Source organism: Grus americana, chromosome 7 (genome assembly GCF_028858705.1).
Source record: "Grus americana isolate bGruAme1 chromosome 7, bGruAme1.mat, whole genome shotgun sequence".
NCBI classification, from domain to species: domain Eukaryota; kingdom Metazoa; phylum Chordata; class Aves; order Gruiformes; family Gruidae; genus Grus; species Grus americana.
In genome coordinates this window covers 29,153,681-29,176,188 of record NC_072858.1, presented here as the reverse complement: position 1 = coordinate 29,176,188, position 22,508 = coordinate 29,153,681, and the positions used below count along the sequence as shown (strand labels likewise).

At 38.7% G+C, this 22,508-nt stretch overlaps 1 protein-coding gene across 2 annotated transcripts; it reads left to right on the top strand.

Annotated features, from left to right (window-relative positions):
* The first annotated feature begins 1,716 nt into the window (after positions 1–1,716).
* Positions 1,717–20,547, top strand: MAT1A (methionine adenosyltransferase 1A). 2 transcript variants are annotated; one of them, XM_054831145.1, is made up of 9 exons: positions 1,717–2,106; positions 9,371–9,448; positions 10,305–10,427; positions 12,776–12,888; positions 14,393–14,536; positions 15,180–15,398; positions 18,370–18,552; positions 19,042–19,175; positions 19,794–20,547. In XM_054831145.1, exons 1-9 carry the CDS (start codon positions 2,013–2,015, stop codon positions 19,894–19,896), a joined length of 1,191 nt encoding a protein of 396 aa, XP_054687120.1. In that variant the 5' UTR covers positions 1,717–2,012; the 3' UTR covers positions 19,897–20,547. The 2 variants fall into 2 exon arrangements, with proteins under 2 accessions (XP_054687120.1, XP_054687123.1); XM_054831148.1 differs by lacking the exon at positions 18,370–18,552 and having other exon boundaries at positions 1,774–2,106.
* The last annotated feature ends 1,961 nt before the right edge of the window (positions 20,548–22,508 follow it).

Genomic DNA, 22,508 nt, shown 5'->3' with positions numbered 1-22,508 from the left:
TCTTGTCGACTTTTGCTAGAATGTTTGTAGAATAAGAATGAAAACCCTTATGTGTAGGAAAAGAGTTGTTGTCAGAGGTGTTTCATCTATTTGCATCATGTCTTTCTGTCCTTCTGTAGAGAAAAGAAACATTTGTGTTTAAGAATGAATGCTTATTCCTGGTGTTATTTTACTTTAAAAGTTAATATAATTTTTGAGTGTTACCCATTAACTGGGGTTAATATAATTAGTTGCTCTTCGGTCTTCTATAGTTTTTACAAATTCTATTTTTCTAGGTGGTGTTAATGTGTAATTTATTCAGGCTGGGATAGAATCTTTGTGTCAGTGGGGTGATGACGGTTTACTCCAAAGAAAGCTATGCCTGTTAACATGTATCAGATGTGTGAATTTTATGTTTTTAAGTGCAGCTAGTGCTTTTCATTCTGTGAAATGAATTCAGCAGAAAACCAAGAAAATGTCTTTGAAATTAATGATTCCATGTCAGTGACAATTAGAGAGGGGCTAATGCTACAGCAGACTACTGGTGAACATTCACAGGCATTGGTTACTGTTTTCAGGAATGTAGGCAGAAAGTGAAAATTCTAATGAATTCTTACATAAATATGTAGCAATGCAGAAATTTGAATCCTAGAGTCCATATCAAGTGGTCTTTCAAAATAATACTGACCGAAGGTTTGAAGTAAACTAAGTCAGTTTGCAAACTGAAGAGTAATAAGGATTTCATTGCTGTAAAATTTGCAAGGGCTATGGAACAAGCACTGTGTTACTCTTTCCAATCCAAGTACCGGGTTCACGTTGAATGATTATGAGAGTATGATTCAGTGTTCATTGCAGTGAAGGGAAATTTTTATTTTGGTAGAGAAATGATTTGGTCTGAGATTGAGACTGGAATGATTTCTGTAAAGCAATTAAGAATAATTACAGTTTTTTTTTATAATGGTGCAGTACTGTTGGGCATTTTCTGGATCTGCCCCATGGGTATGTTTACTTGTTTTTTGGATACTAGCTTAAAGACATAAATACCCACAAAATGCCATCTGTCTTCATACCTGTAATACCATCAGCATATTCCAGACATGAGCTGTCTGACTAGAAGAAATATTCCACAGCAGAACTGAGCACTGAGTACTCAGATGTGGCAGTTATTGTATTTCTAAGGGTTATGGAATATAATATGAGAATATGATACAAAAAGAGAATTAAAATGGATCTGAAGAGAGGTCAGAGGAAAAGCAAAGCAAAGGCTGAAGTGAGAGGTCTGCATAAATGAGAAGCACTCGTCATGCTAGATCTTATCAGATGCTCCGTTTCTCAAATGTGCATGAAGAATGAATGAAAATGAAAAAAAAATCAGGAGAGAATTCTACTTTTCAAGAGATGAAAAAGTAAAAGGAAAATACAGTTACATGATGCAGAGCAAACTTCTTTCAGTCTCTTGCTAGGCAAGACATGCATTGACAGATTTTTAATCTAGCCCTGTAAAACCACAACACACGGTTGGAAGCACAACACAGATCCCAGAATTAGGGGAGAGACAAACTGAAGAAGCAGCTGACCTGAACTGTCACCAGTACTCCCGCATTACTTCATGCTCAGTTGAGTTATTAAGATAACCAATCTTGCATGGGTTGAATCCAGAATGTTTCCAAGAACTGAGTTAATTAGTGAAATATCCTAAAGTTAACTAACTCCCCTGCCAAGAAATGGGCTCTTCCATTTTCCTCACATGATTATCTAGGCACTTTCACTTTTCCATATATAGGAGCAGCTCAGGGACTGACAGATCAGGCTAGGTAGGGATACAGACTTCAGGCACATGCCTACTCTTTGCATGTGTACACAGATGCAAGCACATGCTGATTTCACACACTGAAATTCAAGTTAGGTGTAAGGGTACTAAGTGAAGACAGCGATAGTCCTGCTGATAAAGAACCTTCTCTTAAGAGAAGGCACTAAAGGTAGAACTCTTCAACCACTGTTTATAATAATCCATCAGGAAAAGCATCACAATCATGAATGGGCCAGTGGATGGTTTATGTGATTACACGCTGGATGATGAAGGGGCTTTCATGTTCACATCGGAGTCGGTGGGAGAAGGACATCCAGGTAAGGAACCCACTCTGGCAAATGCGGAAAAAGAATAATATTTTCAATTAAAATGTTTTAAAAGCCTGAAGAAGAATTCATCTGCTATTAATCTTATTACAGAAGTTATTTGTAACAGGGCACTCTTTACTTTATTGGACCTTGTCCGTACAGACTATAGAACCGCTACAACTAGGGTGCTTCCAACAGGAGTTTACCTGCTTTTGCAGGGTGCGTGTTGCACTGAGGAGGGCAGAGGGGTTTATGGCTGCTGCTCCTTCCTTTTCATCTGAATTTCTTTCAGTATTACTGCGGAGACACTACTATATCTCTGATAGACTCAAGTTTCACATGCGGATAAGAATGCATAGCTTGCTTCTCAAGTTCCGTATCTTTATGGGCCCTGTGAAACTGCCCTGCATATATGCTATGCTCTAAAACTGTCACCCATGACAGGAATATCTCTAAGCAGGCTATTTTAAAGCTTTTAAAAATCAATGGTCCCAGCAGCTGTCTATGGCAAAGTTGCTGATTTTTTTTTTTCCCCCTCCATTCTATCATCTGATGCAATATATGGAATTGCTTAAGCAAATAGTGGATAGTTATTTGCTAAACTTTACATATGGTCAGCAGAGCTTAGTTCAATTTTATTGAAAACAAATGCTCATCTGCCATAAACATGTACCTTATGTCAACAGCAAGTGTTCCCCCAAATGAGGCCAGGGGACGATAGACTGTTTGATGTCCTGGAAAGTGTATTTATTTTAGAAACTGATTTGGCGTCCTGTACCTTTTGCTATAATAAGGCTTTTTCAGGGCCGTACTTGTGTTATGCGAGTAAATCATAAATGGGTGGAATGACATAGCAGAGAATAAAAAGGGTCAGCAGTGAGAATTTTATGTCTGTAATTCTGATGTTCTTCTATAATATTAACATATTACTGCAGATCAAATCCATGGCTGATGCAATTGAGTACTTCTCTGTCAATGTCAAGGCAGCTACATCAGGTTAAGCCAGTTGGGGTTCTTTCTGATGTAACACAATGAAAATTACAACCACATTTGGTCCTTGGGACATAGGTCCCATCTCAAATTTATATATAATTACAACCAGCGTCTGTAGCGCAAGGTAGTTTCATAGGAAGAATAACACGATACAATATGGTAACTTTAAATTGATGATGGTATTTCCAAAGACGACAGATCACAATTTATGATACTGTAATCATTACTTTTAATCCCCCTGGGGCAACAATAGATAAGTCTCAGAATAGGAAGGGTTCAACTGCATCCCTAGGTTTAGCTTTGCCCCTTGGTTTCCTTCCTTTATTAATTCTCTTTTTATCTTGTTTGAGAATTTGGCCTATTTTTTAGTTGTTCTTCACATTCCATTCTTGATTTCCAAAAACTTTATTGGCTCTCCGTAGGCCTTCTTTTAAGCCCCATGAGCATTATCTTCCTCCTGTTCCAAAATACTCAAGAGGCCTCTGAGAAACAATGCTACCACTTGTTAGATTTGTGTGCAGCCTCTCATCTGGCAGAGGTTGCCAGACCGCTGGGTACTGTGAGATGCACAGTGGCAAACAGAGATGCTTATTGTAGAGGGAGTGGAAAACTGAAATTTACTCAGACATTTTTAAGACGGTGATGCTTATGCTTTCTTAAACAGCCGAAGTCTTCCTGTAGGGTACTGAAAACCCAAACTCCTATGACAAAGGAAAGGTAGAGGTTTCCCAAATCAAGGGAGGACGGGTTGACAGTACTCTGTCACATCTGCAGGACTCTGAGTGGTCCTGCAAAATCTTGTTCCTGAACATAGCCCAGCAATAGGTTTTAATTGTCTCAGTGATAACTCTAGTTTCTGACAGCAAATTGATCACTGTTACATCTTACCCAGCCCCTCCTTTTCCCTGTCTGTGGTTTTACACGAGAGGTGTAGACATGCCATTAGGTTTTTATCACCCAGGAAAATCTTGGCTATTTCTTAAAATGAGACCTGATGTCAGAAGCCCAACTACAGCCTCAGACATAATTAGTAGCACTAGAATTTTATTGAGAGCTTTGAGTTCCTCTGTTTGACAGCAAATTATCCAATTTGCATGTTCTTGATTATTTCTCTTCTGTATGTGATCATATAATTTTGCTAGAGGGCATTATGTGAAGTAAAGATCCTGAACCAGATCTTTGTCTGGTGGGAGTTTGAATTGTTTTGATTATATTAGCTAAGGACTGAATGCTTTAATGCAGACCTCCTTAATAAACAAAGCAGGAAAAATTACATGCTTATTTACTTGGGTATACAGAGAGCTGCCTTGTATGTGTGTAATGCTTAAGAGTTGTGTGTTGCTAAGCCCAAATTCCATAGAAGCAAGTAATAGCTGGCAATAATTAATGTATAGGTGCTCCCCAAAGGCTTTATAGAAGGCTCTGTTTATCCCAGCCTCTCAGTCCAAATTCTTTTAAATCACTTGAGTATAAAATTTGAGACTTCCTTCCAGGTCTTTAATCTTGGCATTTAGTGGTGTAAATTCCAAACTATCTGAAGACTTACACGTGACTTCTTCACTTCAGTATCATAAAAGCACATAGATAGCAACATGGGGAAGAGAAAGATTTTATTTTTTTAGATAGTTGGTTTTCGTCATTGCTCCATTTGGCTTTGTCCAGTAGTGTGTGTCTGTGCTGCACAGTGGTTTCGCTGTGCTTTGAAAGGCATTGTATGTTTCTCTGAGCCACAATGTCTCAACAGGTGCCAAACCACTTAGAATTAATTCCTTCCCCTATCTGGTGTGGCTTAATGTAGAATTGCCTGCAAACAGAATGTCATTCAGTTTTCCATTAAGTGTCAAGGAAAATATAAGAGAGAATATCTGCTAAAAGTGCCCTCAGATTTCCAACCATATCAAAAAAATTATGGTTGTCTTCTGGATCTTCACAGAAAAATAATCACAAAAGAAAAAAAGACCAACCAAACAGAAAATGTAGATCTTGACAGCAAGTTGATGCTTGTGTCTTATATCTAACATCATATATACTTAGTGATAGCTAACACTGTATATACTTAACAATATACATAACACTTCAGTAAACTGTGTGTTGAACAAAGAGACCAGAGTACAAGATATTTAAACAGCGTAGTGTTAATACTGAAGTACCACTGCAGTTATCAATTGGCACTCCTCAAGAGTCTTTTAAATAGGAAAAATGTAATACAGCACAATCAGCTATTTGAAGTCTTTCCAGAGAAACTTTTTTGGTGGAGAGCTTATTTTTTGATGCAGTGCTCATAAGAAGTATCTAAGTTTCTTGACTGTTTTACTTTTTTACCAGAAAACTGACAACTGCTCAGTTGACCATATTTGGATATATAATTTCACATTCTAGTTTAATTATTTTTTTCTGTTGATATCAATAATGTATAATTAAAAATACTGCATTTTATTTTGATAATCACAGGTTTTTAAGAAAATCAACCTTACCTTTGGAAATGTTCAATGTTGATTATATTTACTTCGCCATCAAAGCCAGAAGTGTGCTTGTACCTGTTTGTTGTGCTTCAAAGGGCAGAGCTTTTTTCAGTTGTTACTGTTGTTTATAGATTTGTGTGTGTGTAGTGAATCCATGAAACTGAATTCTTGGAGAAGTCCTGGAGAACTTGCAGATGTCACGGCTTGTGTTTAGGCTCTTACATAGTCTAGATTGACGTAACAAATTTGTGTTCAACTACCTGGAAATCTGTGGAGCTCCTTATAACTGTTGGACATCACTTTTGTTGTTGAATGCCTCCTTTATTTTATAATTTGACAACTAGGAATTTGAGTAGGGTTTATCATCAGCTCCCCTAGAGTCATTAATTCCTTTTATAGTTAGCAAGAGCTGCTTTACGGCTAATTGGCATCTCTGCCATATTGTCGGGTCTATGGGATGATTGGATTTCATGAAAAGAATTCATGATTATCTAATACGTTCCTGCTCAGTCAAGAAATCCTCAGCCTAGACATCCCTTTTGCAATATTTATCCTATTGGATAGCAATTAGCTACATGGAGGTTTGCATGAACTGAGTTGTTACCTACTACATCATTTTTTAGATGATAATGCCTCACCAGAAAGTGGTCCATTATGCTTTCCCTGTTTCCGAAAAAAGAAGGAAGTACAAGCATACCCTGTTACATTTACCAGCCAACAAGAGAAATGGGACAGTGGAGATGAGAAATTTAAATAACAGAATGAAGGGTGCACAAAGCCTGCTAAGCATTACTAAAAATAGAACACCCAGTTTTATTTTACACCAGAGACCTTTACTAATAGACATGCCTTTAATTTAATGCATTAATCAGCCAATCATCCAGCTAGATTTCTCTTTCCAGTCTTGACAGATATATCTGTACCTGTATTTGGATCTAGTTGCACTAGAACTGCTGGTTGTTGCACCAACAGACATGACATGAATTGTTAAACTGATTTGTCTCAGTCTATTTTAATCTAAAGGTATGCGATCAACAGAGTAGATTAAGTTATTCTAATTTACGATTTTAATTGATTAATTTCTCATATAGCTTTTAAAGACCGGAAGGTAGCTCTGATATATAATCTAGTCTGACCTTCATACGCAGGTAATAAAATTTTGTGCAACAATTCTTCAAACATGCTAGTAAATGATGATTGAATTTCATTCATATCTTTTAAAAAGATATCCAGTTTTCCTCTAGAGATTTGAAGGAACAAGGAATCCTGCATACCTCTAGATGAATGATTTGAATGGCTCTCACCTTTTCAAGAGCTTCCTTTTTGAATCTTTATCTCTCTCTTTAATTTCCAGCTATCAACTGTAGTTACATTATTGTCCATCAGACAAAAACTTTTTGCTCAGCATATGATTTCTAGATTCTTAGAGACTGTGATCCCAATGCCTATAAGGATTTCTTCTGGTATGTTGCCTTTCCTTCAGCCTTTCAAAACTAGATTGAGCTTGATTGATTTTATCCTGTAAGATCGACTTTTCTGATTTTGGGGCATTCTTCTCAGTCTGTCCTAAACTTTCCCACAGCTTCTTAATGTCATCTTTGGAATACCACCACCAAAATCTAGTATTTCTGTAGCAGTCTCACTAACACTATTGTATGGAGATAATTGTATTTCTATGGACGACTGCTGATGTGGTTTTCTATCATTATCTTTTCAGAGTAACAGTTTTTTAAGACAAACTCTCCCCTTCTGTAAATGTGGGCTATGCTTTTTGTTCATAAATGTGGCTATGTTATCTCTCTCAGAGGGAAGCAAAAGAACTGCTTTTCTATCTACCAGTATCCATGAAATACTGTAGATAGTAATGATACAATTCAATAAAAAAACCCAACAAGAACACCCCGAACAAGAAAACATCCTGTTAAATGTTCACTTACTGATTTCATTGCTTACTATGGCTAACACTCTATGGAGACGTTTCATCAAAGTTTTAGTTCATAAATTAATTTCAACCACAGCATGCAAAACCTATGTGAAGTTTTTTGTACCAGATAGGTGCCATGAGGAGAAATGAGGATGAATTAGTCATATGGGATTACCTCTACTCTTCTTGAATGTTTTGGGAAGAATGCATGCAATATCCTTTGTATGTGCCATACAGGGAACTTAGGCAAACATGGGACACTAGCATCTAATGCAGGTGAGACATGCTTCATGTGGAGCAAGGACAGGGATAAAGGTTGTTCCTGGCATAGAAACTGTGTGGTGGAAAAAAGACTACAAAGCAGTCCCAATCACGGGGAGCTTACTGCAAGACATTGGACCTGCTCTAAGAAGGTCATCCTATCCCAGTTGCTCTGTTGTCCCACTCAGGTAATCAAAAATTACATGTCTTCATCAATAATTTTTACTTCAATGCTTGAAAATATGGTTATATTTCCTTACAAAAATGGAAACTTTGAAGAGAGCTTGCAAAGATACGTTTTAATCACTCCTGCCACCTTTGTCCCCAGTCTTGCTAAACAAGGTTCGTTTGGACTTCTCACTAAATTGCAAGAATGGTGTCTGATTCTTGTTTGGTAATAATTGTCCCAAATTTAGTAATCCATGTACAGTTCTTGCAAGGCTGAAAGTGCCAATGCAGCCTACATTGCTAATTGTCTTTTGACTTGGTTCTTTTTGTGTTGAAGTGGTTAATATGGGAGATAAGAGCATCAGAATTACATTAGTTCTCTAGTCTCTGATTTGTCCCTCTTGGCTAAATGTACACGTTTCTCAGGAAAATAAATGAGACTTCAGGTTAAATGTATTAAAAGTCTGTAATGACACACGCTTACAAAACATAGCTTTCCAACAGATTGTGTTGCAAATGGCAAGGCAGGAGATTAATGTATTTTGCCACACAGCATGGTATGGCAACATCTAAACATAGTATGCAATACTAGACTCTAAGAATAAGAAAATTAAAGTATATGAGGAAAAATTACCATTTTCATGTGGAAGGCATTTTTATGGGTGCTGCCCTTTTGTGTTCATTAGATTAGCTACATTATTTGAGCAAGATTAATTATTTGTTAAAAAGGTAGGAAAAGAAAGGAAAAGAGAAAGGATTATTATGATAAACCTGAGCTGAAACCTTGGTATTTGGGATATCACTGGAGATAGACTCAAGATTTACCTCAGGAAAACTTCAGCTGGTAACCCCTTTTTGCTTCTTTGTGTGCTACTTATTCCGCTGCCTTAGGTGGGTTGCAGGGATTATTAGGAGCTGGCATTGCAGGATGGTTGGAAGCAGTGAGAAGAAGCAAACCCGAAACAGGCATTTGACTGGGATGTGCACTATCTGTATTAATCTAAACACTTTCTCAGGCTTTACCAGCAGTGTTGGACAGGTATATTCTAACTTTCTGTTGGGGAGATGGAAGTTGATGGTGGAATATCACCTTCTTGTTAAAATACTACTGATGCAAAGTGCATGCCGTATTGGCTTGTGGTGGTAGAAGAGGAGAAGCCTGGGAGTAAAGCCTCTTAGCCTCTCAGGTAATTCTATGTATAACTCCTTTCACATTTAGGTGCAGAAAACGACAGGCAAAGTTATAGTCAGTATTAGTTTATACCAGTAAGTAAATTCCCCATTGTGTCTATTGACTTTGCTCACAGGATGTTGCATGTGTCTTTCTATTTAGCTAGCTTAAATACTGCAGTAATACGCAATAAAAGAATTCCTTGCTGAAATACCTACCTATTCAAAGTGATGTAAACAGTCCATGTTTGCACTGAGTGCTATGGTTTTGAATCACAGCTTCAATGTCTTGCAGATAAAATCTGTGATCAAATCAGCGATGCTGTACTAGACGCCCATCTCAAGCAGGACCCAAATGCCAAAGTTGCTTGTGGTAAGTTGTTTGCTGCTTTACTTTGTCATCACCCAGGCACCGTTCTTTTTTTATGATATTTGCAAAGAGCTTGATGCTATCACTTCCAAACTTCTTTTGCTCTTAAAAAAAAAAAATTACATAAGAACTACAGTCTTCAAGAGAAGGAGAGATGAGAAGAAACAGTAAAAGTTTTTTAATAAAGACTGAAGCCTAAGCAGGCTGTACAAGTGTAGGAAAGGTTAATTTTGTGTGTGGACTGAATTTTCCTGGGAAAAGCAGTTTTGGGTTCATTACAGTGGATTTTTTAAAGACCATTTGAATGTTTTGTTGAAAAGTTCATTTACTATATTTAATTAAGTACTAATTTTTCAGTCCAAGTCCCCATAACTGTTTGTTTTTTGAAATCTCTGCAGAAAAAGTTGTACTATCAACTCAGATCATTATCCCAGGTTACGTATAATGTAACTAAACCCCATCTTCAGATTCTTCCTTCTGAGACTGGAGGCAAGTTTTCAAAATAGTTGATCATTGAGTTTTATGTAGCCTCAGTATGTATCTTAAAGTGATTAAGTGGCTTCAAAAATCACAGCTTAAAATTATATTTCCCTAAAATCTGTGCCTATCACTGAATGGTGGTCAGTGTTTTGATTTCCCATTTGTAAACTGGACATATTAGTCTTTTCCTTATTTTCAGACATATGATGAATATGAAAGAAATTTTTCTTAAAGAGCTAATAATGCTAAAAATATAGGTAGAAAAGACTTACACTGTGTGTACCCAGTAGATTTCTCAAAATCACCATCATCACAGTTATTTGTCTCAATGGGCTGGGTTATTCTGCTGTTGTAATCCTGTTTTCATCTCTCTCTTCAGAGACAGTATGTAAAACAGGAATGGTGTTGCTCTGTGGGGAGATCACATCTCATGCAATTGTGGATTATCAACGAGTTGTCCGAGATGCAATTAGACATATTGGCTATGATGATTCAGCTAAAGGTTGGTGGAAAAACTCATGAAATCCTTGAAGAGCAAGCAATAGGCAACTGCAAAACAGGTCTGTCACCACTTCCATGTATAGGCTTTAGCAAGCCTGATAAAAACTGGGTTTCCCGTGTGAAAGCTGCTTACGTGTTGCTATGTGATACGCTTTCTGGCTTTATCCCGTAAGTAGAAAAAACATCATATATTAGTTAAAACTGGAAGGGAGTAGGCAGAATATACTTTAAACTGTGGTATTAGGCTGGAATAGTTAGCTGCAACTTGAGCTGCAGAATCTACCACTCCTCCAAACTTGCAAGAACTCGAATCTTGGTTTGTCATTTGGCAAGCTGATTGATGCTTCTTGGTGTGAAAGAGGGGCAAGAAGAAACCTAGTTAATTTTGTTGTACCATTATACATTTATACTGCGGTAGCATCTACGTGTTCCCAGGTGTGAAGCAGGTTCTTGCTGTGCAAGTTGCTCTGCTAGCTCTGAACAACTCCTGTCACACTGAGGAGTGTGCAGTCCAAATCCAGTTTGCGTAGTGTGCAAATGATAAAAGACAAAAAGCTTTATATACCAGACACACTTCACTTTCTGATTTGCCATGTATCTGTTTATACGTTACTTTTTTTAATCAAAAGCTCTTAAAAGACACGCTTCACTGTAACAGTATACTTGGAATATTTGCTGTTTCCTGCAGTCCTTTAATTGCTATTGAATTTACAGGGAGATTGTGGTGGGAGAATATTATAGCAGCACATCTGCAGGTTACCTCCACCATCACATAACAGCAGTGCTTTCAGAAAATGCTGGAAAAACTAGTAGATTATAAATCTCCTTTTTATCCTAACTGCCAAAAATGATAAGGGGAGATACAGTGACCCAGTAAAAAAAAAAACAATTTATATGCAGAAGTAAACCAAAAAGCTAAACCAAACAATTGCACACAGAAATATAATTTTCTTCTCTACGTAGCTGTCCTGGTTTCAGCTGAGAGGGTTGATTTTCTTCATAGTAGCTAGTGTGGGGCTATGTTTTGGATTTGTGCTGGAGACAGCATTGATAATACAGAGATGTTTTTGTTATGTGGACCTGTTGTTGAGCAGTGCTTACACAGAGCCAAGGCCTTTTCTGCTTCTCACACCGCCTTGCCAGTGGCACAGCTGGGGGTGCACAAGGAGTTGGGAGGAGACACAGACAGGACAGGTGACCCAAACTGACCAAAGGGATACTCCATAACCATATGATGTCATGCTCAGTTTATAAGGAGCTTGGGGAAGAGGATGGGGGGGGTGGCAACACTCAGAGTGATGGCATTTGTCTTCCCAAGTAACCGTTACGCATAGCAGAGCCCTGCTTTCCTGGAGATGGCTGAACACCTGCCTGCCCACGGGAAGGGGTGAATGAATTCCTTGCTTTGCTTGTGTGCGCGGCTTTTGCTTTCCCTATTAAACTGTCTTTATCTCAACCCACGAGTTTTCTCACTTTAACTTTTCCAATTCTCTCCCCCATCCTGACGGGGAGGAGTGAGTGAGTGGCTGCATGGTGCTCAGCTGCCGGCTGGGGTAAAACCATGACAGTAGCGTACTTAGGAAGGTGAAGAGCATTCTTCAAGCAGATCATATGCATATGGACGTGTATATATGTTGTATTGGCTGAACATGAGTTTGGTCAGCAGCTGCCAGTAGCTACAGTTCTAGGAAAGGTTGCATTTGGAAAGAAACAAGTTACTATTAATATACCTAGGAACAGGTGGAAAATTTTGCCACAATCTTCTGTAAGTCTTTCAATTTCCTTTTAAAACTTTCCTTTTGGTCTTTGAAAGTAATATAAAGTAAATTTCGACTTCCAGATTTGCTGTGATAGTTGAATCTGTTTCTTTCTCTCTGTGGCTCTCACTCAAACTCCCACGAGAGATTTAGGTACAGATACTGCTTTACATGGATTACAAATAATGTATCGGAGAGCAGAGCCTTCAGTTAGTGAAAACATCAGCTCCTAGGAATTTATGTAGAGGTTTTTAATAGTCTTTATTTGGCAGAGGCTCTTTATTAACTTCTTTGACTAGTTTTCTGCAGTTAACTATTCATAACCTGAATTGGCTTGGCACAGGATGTCAATGCAAAGGAAAACAAGCAGTAACAAGCAATAAAGGTAACGCTTCATACCCCACCCCCTCCCAAAAAAGGCTTCAAGTGTTGTATTGTCAAAAAACCACCCTAAAAATAGCAGTTGGGTTTTGCGTTCTGAATGCGATAACCTTCAGAATGAAAACTTTGTCACATTGTTCCATGTTACTTTTCTTAATTGTGACAGAAAAAGCTGATTCACCACTACTGTGTTTTTTTTTCTTCCAAATAGGCTTTGACTACAAGACTTGTAATGTTTTGGTGGCACTGGAACAGCAGTCACCTGATATTGCCCAAGGTGTTCATCTACACAGGAATGAAGAGGATGTTGGTGCTGGAGATCAGGTAGACATAACATCACAGACAACACATCAAAACTGAATGGAAAAAGTTTGCCCTGTTTTCTAGATCAAAACCCATGTGAAAATTTCTACATGTCCATCTTACGCTACCCGAGAATAAATCCCGTATTTTTATTAAAACAGTTGGAAGTTCTTTGAGGGCAGACTTTTGCCTGGTGTTTGTTATAGCACTTCATGTAAGCTGGGAGAGCTCTGGCAGTTTGTAGTAGCTGAGGGTGTGTCCTTTAGAATTTAGCAAAGGTTTTTTGCTTAAGTATTTCATGTTTTTCTTGAGTAGCTTTAGATTGATTAGACCATTCATCTTGCAGCCAGACTTGTCTTGTAAGATGGAATAAACAAAGGATCTTTTCATTTTCATGGAGCTCTTGAGATTTTACACAGCAAAAAATTAGGCAATGTTTCAACTGTCTTCGGCATTAGCACAATGAAGGCAAATACACCGGAGTACTTTTAATTCTCACTTATTTCCCAGAGGCAGCTATTGTAATAGGTGTTCCACATAATTAAGGCTGTCCAAGCTGCATTTCTGAGCTAAATAACACATGTAGGTAATTATGGTATGTTCCCAAGAGAAAGATGCTAACATAAAAACTCCATAATCTGACTGATGCCAGTATGATTGAGTGTAACATTTACAGGAATTATCATTAGTAGTAATATCTAGCATATAACAATGCTGTTGAGAACCATAAGTGGAGACATTGGCGTCCAGGAGCCAAGCTAATATTGTTTGAAAAACCCTTGAGGACTAAATTAAAATGCTTTTATGCTGTCATGGGGACATAGTACTATATAAGATGAAGATATCTGACTTTCTTTGGCACTTTGGCCTCCCTTCCCATTGTATCAAAGTACATTCCTGTGTTTTTAATCCCAACATTCACTGGATGCAAAAGAAAATGCTGCTAACTCTATTTTGCAAAGGAAAGTCTGATGCAGGGAACGTGACTAAATAGCAGTATAAGCTGTCACCGGAAGTGTGTGGCATTGAAAATCCGAGGCAGGTGCCTTAAACCATTGAATGGTACATCCTTCATGGACTATTCACATCCCATTCCACTGAAATTTCAGATGCGAACTGCAGTATAAGTGTGTGTGTATTCATATGCAAAAGCCTCCTCAACATTTCCAGGCTAGCGAGAACACCTTTCCTATGACAGAATAGCCCCGAAATTGTTTTGCTCCAGCAGATTTTTTTCTGTGAAAGAACTTGATTTTTTTCACAGAAACTTCTCAGTTTTTCTCCAGGTTTTCAGCTCAACATGTATCCTTCAGGCTTTCAGTGAAAAATTCTAGGAAGGTGGTTTGTTTCTCATTACACTGTAACATGTTGGAGCCTGATCTGAGTTTAGGCTTCTTGCACTGTAATGTAAAGCAGTAGAAAGTAAACCTGAGGGTACTGTTTACTCTTTGCTTCAGATGAAATCTTGTTGCCTTTGGTTGTGGTGCTTTTACCAGTGACTGAAGTATATCTCCTCCTCCTGCAGGGTTTGATGTTTGGTTATGCAACAGATGAGACAGAAGAATGTATGCCTCTAACAATTGTTCTTGCTCATAAGCTGAATGCCAGGTTAGCAGAGCTGAGGCGTAATGGAGAACTTCCTTGGCTGAGGCCTGACTCTAAAACACAGGTAAATACTGTTATGGAGAGTCCAGATAATTGAAAACTAACACTTTTTCTTTCCAAAAGCCTTAAATATTTTTCAAGACAGCAATTGACGGTGTTCAGAACATCAGGATAACCTACAAGTAGCAGATAAAGCATTTCCACTGCTTATGATACTGTCTCCCTGACTGTTGGAAAATGGTTAACCTGTATCAGAGTGCTAGCAGCACTTGACCACCTACCAGTGAAGAAACGTGTAACCCTTCAGACCTAAGCGGCCTGTGCTTGATGAAAAAGTGACAGGAGATCTAAAGGTTATATTTGTATTTAGGGATTTGGGCTGGCCTTTTTGAAGATTCAATGAGAAAGTAAATTTTTGAGGCTTGGGAAAATCCCAACCAAAAGACGCATTTTGGACAAATTCGTAGAAAATGAGATTGTCCATATTGAGGTTTTTTCTCACCACAGCAAGAAAGAAGAATGAGAAAATAGGCTTCATTTTTCATACCTTGGCAACAATGTGAACAGTGATCATTGCAGTGTCAGCATTGACATTTTGCTACAATTTTGCTCTTGGAATAGCATAGCATGATGTTTGATGTAGACCAGTAATACATTTTATAGCAACTTTGGGTTTTTTTCCTCCTCCTCCTCCCTGTTCTATTCAGGTTACAGTTCAGTATATCCAGGAGAATGGAGCAGTCATCCCAGTGCGTGTTCACACCATTGTGATATCTGTGCAGCACGATGAAACCATTTCGCTGGAGAATATGCGCAGAACTCTGAAGGATCGTGTGATCCAATCTGTTGTCCCTGCAAAATATTTGGATGAGAAAACTATTTATCACCTTCAACCTAGTGGACGTTTTGTTATCGGAGGGCCTCAGGTTTGTGTTGTGTTATTTTGGTGCTTTTATCAGTCTGCCTTTGTCTTAAAAGAAATGCTCGGCTTTTTGGCATGCCTGTCCTAGGGCGTAAGAAGCAAGCTGCCTAGCAGAAGTTTTAACTGCAGTTGTATGTGGGAGAAGCACCCAGGGTTTCATGTGCTGGTATGCCAAGGTAACCTCTGAGGGCATGGTGACACCATACACGTGTTGTGACTAGGCAGGCAAGTTCAGCTGAATCTGACTTTGCGTGTGGAATGTACAGCCGAGCTCTGGGTTTCCCCAAAGCCTCTGCATGTCTCACTCAGGGCTGGACTTCAATCCTTTCTCATGGAAAGTACTCCTTACAGAGAGACAAGAGAAGGTTTACTTCTCTTAGTGAACCTGGTTTTCAGCTCTATATAGCTTGCATTGTTCTGCCTGACACCAATGAGAGCTGCAGGTGTCTGTCTGCTCTGAAAACCAGCCCCTGATGGGCTTCTCCCGGTGAGAATATAAATGTGGCTTTTGCTTTATCTAGGCAATGCTGGAGCTGGGATTTATAATTGGCTCCTGCACTCTCAGAAGTCAGGCAGAACTTACACTCTCTGTAGGATGAGGGCTTTTGAGATTTAGTTTTTGAAAACAAATCCACTATTCTCAATGTTTTAGTTTTCAGTTCCCTTCAGAACTATCACAGGAAAATTTCAAAGCTCCTTCCTGAAATTAGGTCTAATTTTACAACAAATCCAAGTAGACATTGTTTTTTCCTTTGTTCAAATTCAGTCATTTACTAGAATTTGCCAGAATTATTTCTGTCATTTTTACAAGGTAGGAAGGTGTTGAGAATAATCATTGTGAGTATACAAAAATGCATTTTTGTGTAGTTGAATTGGTGGTATCACTGTAATTTTTTGTATCAGCCATCCTAGACTATGGACAAATGGAAAACAGCTCAGGCAAGCCTGAGCTGTAACTTGGAGCAAATGAACCAATGCAGCAATCACAGCTATGTACAAAAAGAAGGCTATACATAGGAAAACTTTCAGGTGTGCACTGAGCTGCACCCATTTAAAAAAGTAATATAACGACATTCGATAAGCCAATTAGGAATACCTTTTCTACTCCTGTGGTGGAACTGTATTTCTTAGGTTTGCACACCCAAACACAGGCACATTGCGGTGTATGTTTGCAGCTTTTCAAACCTGGGATCAGTTTACTTAGTATGGGTCAATCTGCTTGTGTGTCCATGGCCTTACAACTGCTATCATCACTTGTGCAATATACAATAGCATTGCAGCAACCAGAAAACAACTATTTCTTTCCTTGTCTTTTATGTCTTGAACTTTCCGATTACTTTTCATAAGAGTATTACTCAGTTTTATTTTTAACAATGCTAGCTGTAGAAGACTGTCTTAATCTCCAGCTCAGTTCATCAGTCTTCTATGTGTATTTCACTTGGGATTTTCACCTTATGTTTTCAAGCATGGTGGTAGCTTGAATTCTGGCTATGGCAAAATCATTAATTTTATTGTTATCATTGTCTTCCCAACAGCTACACCCGCTGGTACTGTGAGGACACTACAGGTCATCACAAAGTGACTTCCACATGCATTACAACTGTGTTTGTGCTCTTTTAGCACCTTGAAAATGAGGGGTGGTTTTTTTCCTTTCACGTGTCTGTTTCTCTTCCTCTCACGGCAGGTTAGGTTATTATGGCACACAAGGTGTTCTCACTGCAACCGCCTGTGCCATCAGAAATTAAGGTTTGAGTAGAGCGGGAGGACAGGATCCTTTAGACAAGCTCAGCTATCTGCAATTCAGATTTACATCTCACTGCTTTCTTAGCAAAATGGAACAAATGGTGTCAAAGGTTTTCTTCTTTGTATACGCACAGTCTTTCCAAGAAAAACTTTGACTCTCCACTTGTGTTTGCCATGCAAACATTCCAGCAGTTGAATTTTACTGACATGATATTCTGTAGATAAAGAATTGCAAACCTGCCTGCACAGGTGGAAACTGAATTTGAAATTTGACCATGTTTCCACTCACATTACAAAGCTTAAGCATTTAGTAAATTCGAGGGTGATGGGGCAGTGGGGGGGAAGGTCAGACAATTAGTCAGATACTGATCAGCTAAGTAAGATCAACCGAAAATATCAAGTACTTGTGAGAAGCAGTCATAGCTGTGTAGGCAGCTAAAAAGATATCTGCACTTCATTATTTAATATTTTAGAATATTCATCTGTAAGTGTCTGTTCTTAGAAATAATCTTTCTTTCTCAATTACCCATAACTGTCTACTACTCCATACCTGTTGTGTATAGTTTAAATTGACTATAAATATTTTGGGGTTGGAAATGTGGTTTTAGTACATATTTGTATGACAGTCTCAGTAATGATACTGCACTGGAAGTGTTGGGTGCCAGCCTCCATGTAGTGATGTATAAGGTAGCACTGACATATGGTAAATACAAGTGGTAAATTAATAAATTTAATGGTAAATGCAAAAAAGACATCTACTATTTAATATTCATGTAACTTCAGATTTTGACCGAAAGATATGAAAGCCTGATAGATGTATGTATTTACGAATGGAAAATCTCTCAACAGTTCCTATATGGCATGCAGTTTGTTAGCAGTATTCTGTATTCAGTTTGGATGTGGTAGATATGTCACTTGTAAACAAAAGTTCCCGTAATATCTGGAATACTTGCTTTTGAAACAGGCAGTGCATGCTCTAGCTATCTGGGTGTAAACCTGTTTGCTTGATTACCAAACACAATTTGTAAATAGCTTGGCTTATGAATCTGGCTTTAAAGAACACAGCCACTGTTGTAGCTTGGCGAGACAAGTTCATTCCTTCAGCTACTCCATAGCGCAATCCACAAGTGGTGAACTTATACTTTGTTGTAGTCTTCTGAAGGATGCATAGCCTTGTTTGAGACTTGTAATAAAATGGCTTGTAAAATGGACAAATTATTTTACTAATTCAGGGTGATGCTGGTGTTACTGGTCGAAAGATCATTGTGGATACTTATGGTGGTTGGGGAGCCCACGGAGGTGGTGCCTTTTCTGGCAAAGACTATACGAAGGTGGACCGATCAGCTGCGTACGCAGCCCGTTGGGTGGCCAAGTCTCTTGTGAAAGCTGGGCTCTGTCGCCGTGTTCTGGTTCAGGTATGGTTTGCTAGGAATGTTGCTTGTCTCAAAAGTTTTTCCTTTTCAGCTTTACCTTGAATACACATCATGCAAGACACTAGCAGAAGCTGTCTTGGTGATGGTTTAGAGCTGAAGAAAGGAAGACCTTGATGTGTTTGGCTCAAGACCACTTTAATGTCACTAATAGCCTTTCAGCTTCTTGAAGCTGGAACTTTTAGCTTTCATTTTAATGGCTGTTTGTCTGGACATTTATTGAGCCCTCAACCCTCTGACACTTACTGTCATGGAAATGATCATGGGGTGACTGGATAATGGGGAAGAAAGTTATCCAGAGACCTCAGCATTTTCAAAGTTTTATCTCTTTTTCTACAAATACAGAATGTGCACATATGGGAAGTGGAGGAGAGGCTTTAGTTTTCCCAAGATGGTTCATGAATGAATGCTTTCTTCTATTGCCCACAGAGGTGCCATGTCTCTTTGCTAACTATGGTGTCTTTTTTGGCGTAGGTTTCTTACGCCATTGGTGTAGCTCATCCACTGTCCATTTCACTGTTCACTTATGGAACTTCCCAAAAAACAGAGAAAGAGCTGCTGGACATTGTGCACAAAAACTTTGATCTTCGGCCTGGAGTCATTGTCAGGTAAAGAAACACATAGAAAAGAAAATATCTCAGTGATCACATCCTAGAAATGATTTCTTGCAAAATCATTAGATATTACGACATAAGTCAGCCTCTTGAATTAGCATGGGATTGTTCCATGCACTACAAAAGACTTTCTGTCATTATGTCAGTTTTTCACAGTTGATACTTTTCATGGATCTACCAGTGTGCCATATCTTTTAAGGTAACAGATGTAACTTTCCAGTTTCATATGAAGCATGTACTTTCAGCATTTGGCCTTAGACAGTATGTGGAATTAAAGTAACTTTTGTATTTCAAGAATTTTAAGTTACTTTGTTGTGAAAAAGGATCTGTTTTGTTTTACAACAGGAATTAAAGGTTATTTCATCTTTTCCATTAAAATTAATAATTGTCAATAATAAGGACTTTTCCTGTAACGCTAAAGTGCTTCACACTTAAGTCTTGTTGTCACTTTTATGGGTGTCCATTGGACATGTTCACTGGTATGCTTGCACCTCCAGAATATGCTTGCTTGACTAAGGGCATGAAATGGATATCAACATCAGGATTTTAATGGTAGTTATCATGAAGTATCTTAATGTGAAGAAATTTCTCTTCTTTTTATTATACACACAGGGATTTGGACCTAAAAAAACCCATTTATCAGAAGACTGCATGTTATGGTCACTTTGGAAGAAATGAATTCTCATGGGAGGTGCCTAAAAAACTTGTGCTTTGACACTAGCAGTCATCCTTTAGAAACGGAAAGGAAGTCCACTAATGCTGAGGATACTTCTGACAATCAGATTTGACAGCGTTGTATTCAACAAAAAGAATTTTAGATTTTAAATGGAAAGAAAGAAAAGGATATTGTCTTGGAAACTGATTTTTTTTTTAACCCTCAGTGTCTTTCATTACCTAAGATATAAAGGACAGAGTCTGGTTTTTTTAATCAGCATAAGATGACAAAATACAGTTTACTTTTTATTGCTGCTCTGTTGGTTCTTTTGATAAAGGCAAAGCATGACTCAGGTACGCAAACCAATGGCTTGAACCTCGAACCTTTCATGGGCAAAGGCAAAGATGACTTTCCCAACTTTGAGTAAGGATCAGCAGATCTCTTGTTTCTAATTAGACGACGGGAAATTCTGGGGTCCAATTTCCTTACTGGAGCTAGCATTGCATACAGGTGGGGGTTGCTTTCATGGGGGAAGGCTGAATATCACATAACTGTGTCTCAGCCCCTTTTGTAGAAGATGTTAACATAAATGTAATATTTAAATCACCTTCACTGCATATGTGCTGTTACTGTTTCAATTACCTGTGTTTTTGAAACATAAGTGTTCTCCTATAAAACAACAATCATAGAATAAAAAGCTTTTTCCTACCACGTGTGGAAAGGTACCTCTTTTTCTGTTTGGTTTTTTGGTTTTTGTTTTATTGCAGTATAATGGTCCATCTCAACTCAGCCTCTTATACTCTCGTAGGATTTTGGTTTACCAATATAATTGAATTTTATTAGACTTTTGGAATTGTGATATGAATTTATTTTTCACTATGTGTGTGATCATAGTTTAGTCCTTGTGATTAATAGAAGCTTGGTGAAAAAGCGTTACCTTTTCTTTAACTCTTAGGGTTTGCACTGTACAGTATTCTCTTGTAATTTTTGCACCCAGACGTTAGGTTTGTTGCATGACTTACTAGGTTTGATGTAACTTGGAATAAAATAAAGCACGCAGAAATAACTGAAAAACATGAAGAAATATATATAGCGTGAGGTTAAAACGTGGACCACTACCCTGCCCAGCCGTCTCTCCCTGAAGAACTAGCCACTGGATGGCTGTGTCCCCCACAGCTGTGTCCCTGGGTACCGGAGTGGCAGCCTCTCCTTCCGGCACATCAGGGCAGCTGCTGTGCATGGTGGATCAGATACGATCTAGGTTGAGGACAAGGACATTGTGCTGCGTTGTCCTAAAAGTGACAAACTATGTTTTGCGAAGGACTGTGGATTAATCCCAGGTTTGTTGAAACTGGGAGGGTGTGAGCTCACATTTATCCTCTGTGATCAGTTTTGTTTGTCAACAGGCAACAAGAGTGAAAATCCTGCAATACAAGGGTTACGTATGTATGGCCCCAAGAGTCACTTAATCCTAGCGTTGTGGTTTAAGCAGCATCCTGTTAGGTCTTCTGCACTGGAGAAATACTGCCACCCCATGTTTCTCTAACTAAATTCCTTTGTACAGTGTCTCCCAAAGAGATGTTAAGGTGGAAAGAGTGCAAGGAAGAAGATTGTGTGTGTGTCAGCCTCAAAAATGTAAGCTGTTTGGAGCCAGGTCCTATTGGTCTACCTACAAACACAAACATTGGCCTTCATTATTAAAGACTTGTTTTGCTAAGGAACTTTAGCCTATCAGTAATGTATACAAAAGCGTTGTACTAAGAAGGAAGCTCCCCTTCATACTGCTGCAGAACTATTTTGTGGAAGTGTTAGTCTTACACATCTGTGTTTATCAGGATGTCCCTGAGCTGCGGTAAGAAGGCACATCATGGCTAATGGGGTGGGGACCTTGCTGTTGGCTTCACTGCTCCAGCATCTCCCGGTCATAATGTGTTATACTACAACCAGCAGAAGCAAGAGAATGAAAAAAAATAAAGAAACCTGAAAAAGGGCTGTATAAATAAATGTGTTGCATAACATAACAGGAAAGCAGAATGTCCCTGTCTCAAGGAAGCAAAACCATCTGCAGACAAAATGAACAATTCCCTGGCAGTGACAGTAACAACCCTTGCAGAGTTTGTTGGGGAGGGAGCGTGTGTGTGTAGCTGGCTTGGTGGGCAGGCGAGGTCGGCGCGGAGGGTTGGCAGGGGGCTGTGTGGGACAGGCTCTTGGGTGAAAGGCTGTGGCTCTGAAACCAGATGTACAGATGGGGTCAGTCAGTCATACCTCTAGCATGTGAGCATTATCTGGATAATTGGATTAAGCTGCTTGTAAATGTATAGGGTAGAAATGATTAACTTATGCAACAATTTTGCTAGCTATTGAGCTTTTCCCATAAATGGATAGAAGTGTATGAGGTTCATGGCTCCATTAAAAAACCTCCAAAGCTACAACTAGAAATACGATGCAGTTGCTGATAGAACATACACACAGAGAGAAGGTATGCAGCTGGTGATGTAATATACATGCAGAAAGTAGGTTCATGTTCTGGGGACTTTTTTTTCCCTTTTCTACTGCTTTTGCTGCTTTGTTTAATCTGTATTTAATAAGCTAGAAATTGGAAACCGTAACTTGTTCTAAGTTTGGTACAGGCTCCAAAGGAGGTAAAGGCCTGAGCTGTAGCTGGGCCAAGA

What these genes read in the sequence shown, in the direction of transcription:
- MAT1A (XM_054831145.1), top strand. Translation starts at nt 2,013, where the DNA reads ATGAATGGGCCAGTGGATGGTTTATGTGATTACACGCTGGATGATGAA. An exon ending in AAATGCCAAAGTTGCTTGTG is followed by an intron (nt 9,449 to 10,304) that starts GTAAGTTGTTTG and finishes CTCTCTCTTCAG; the next exon opens with AGACAGTATGTAAAACAGGA. An exon ending in GGCCTGACTCTAAAACACAG is followed by an intron (nt 14,537 to 15,179) that starts GTAAATACTGTT and finishes TGTTCTATTCAG; the next exon opens with GTTACAGTTCAGTATATCCA.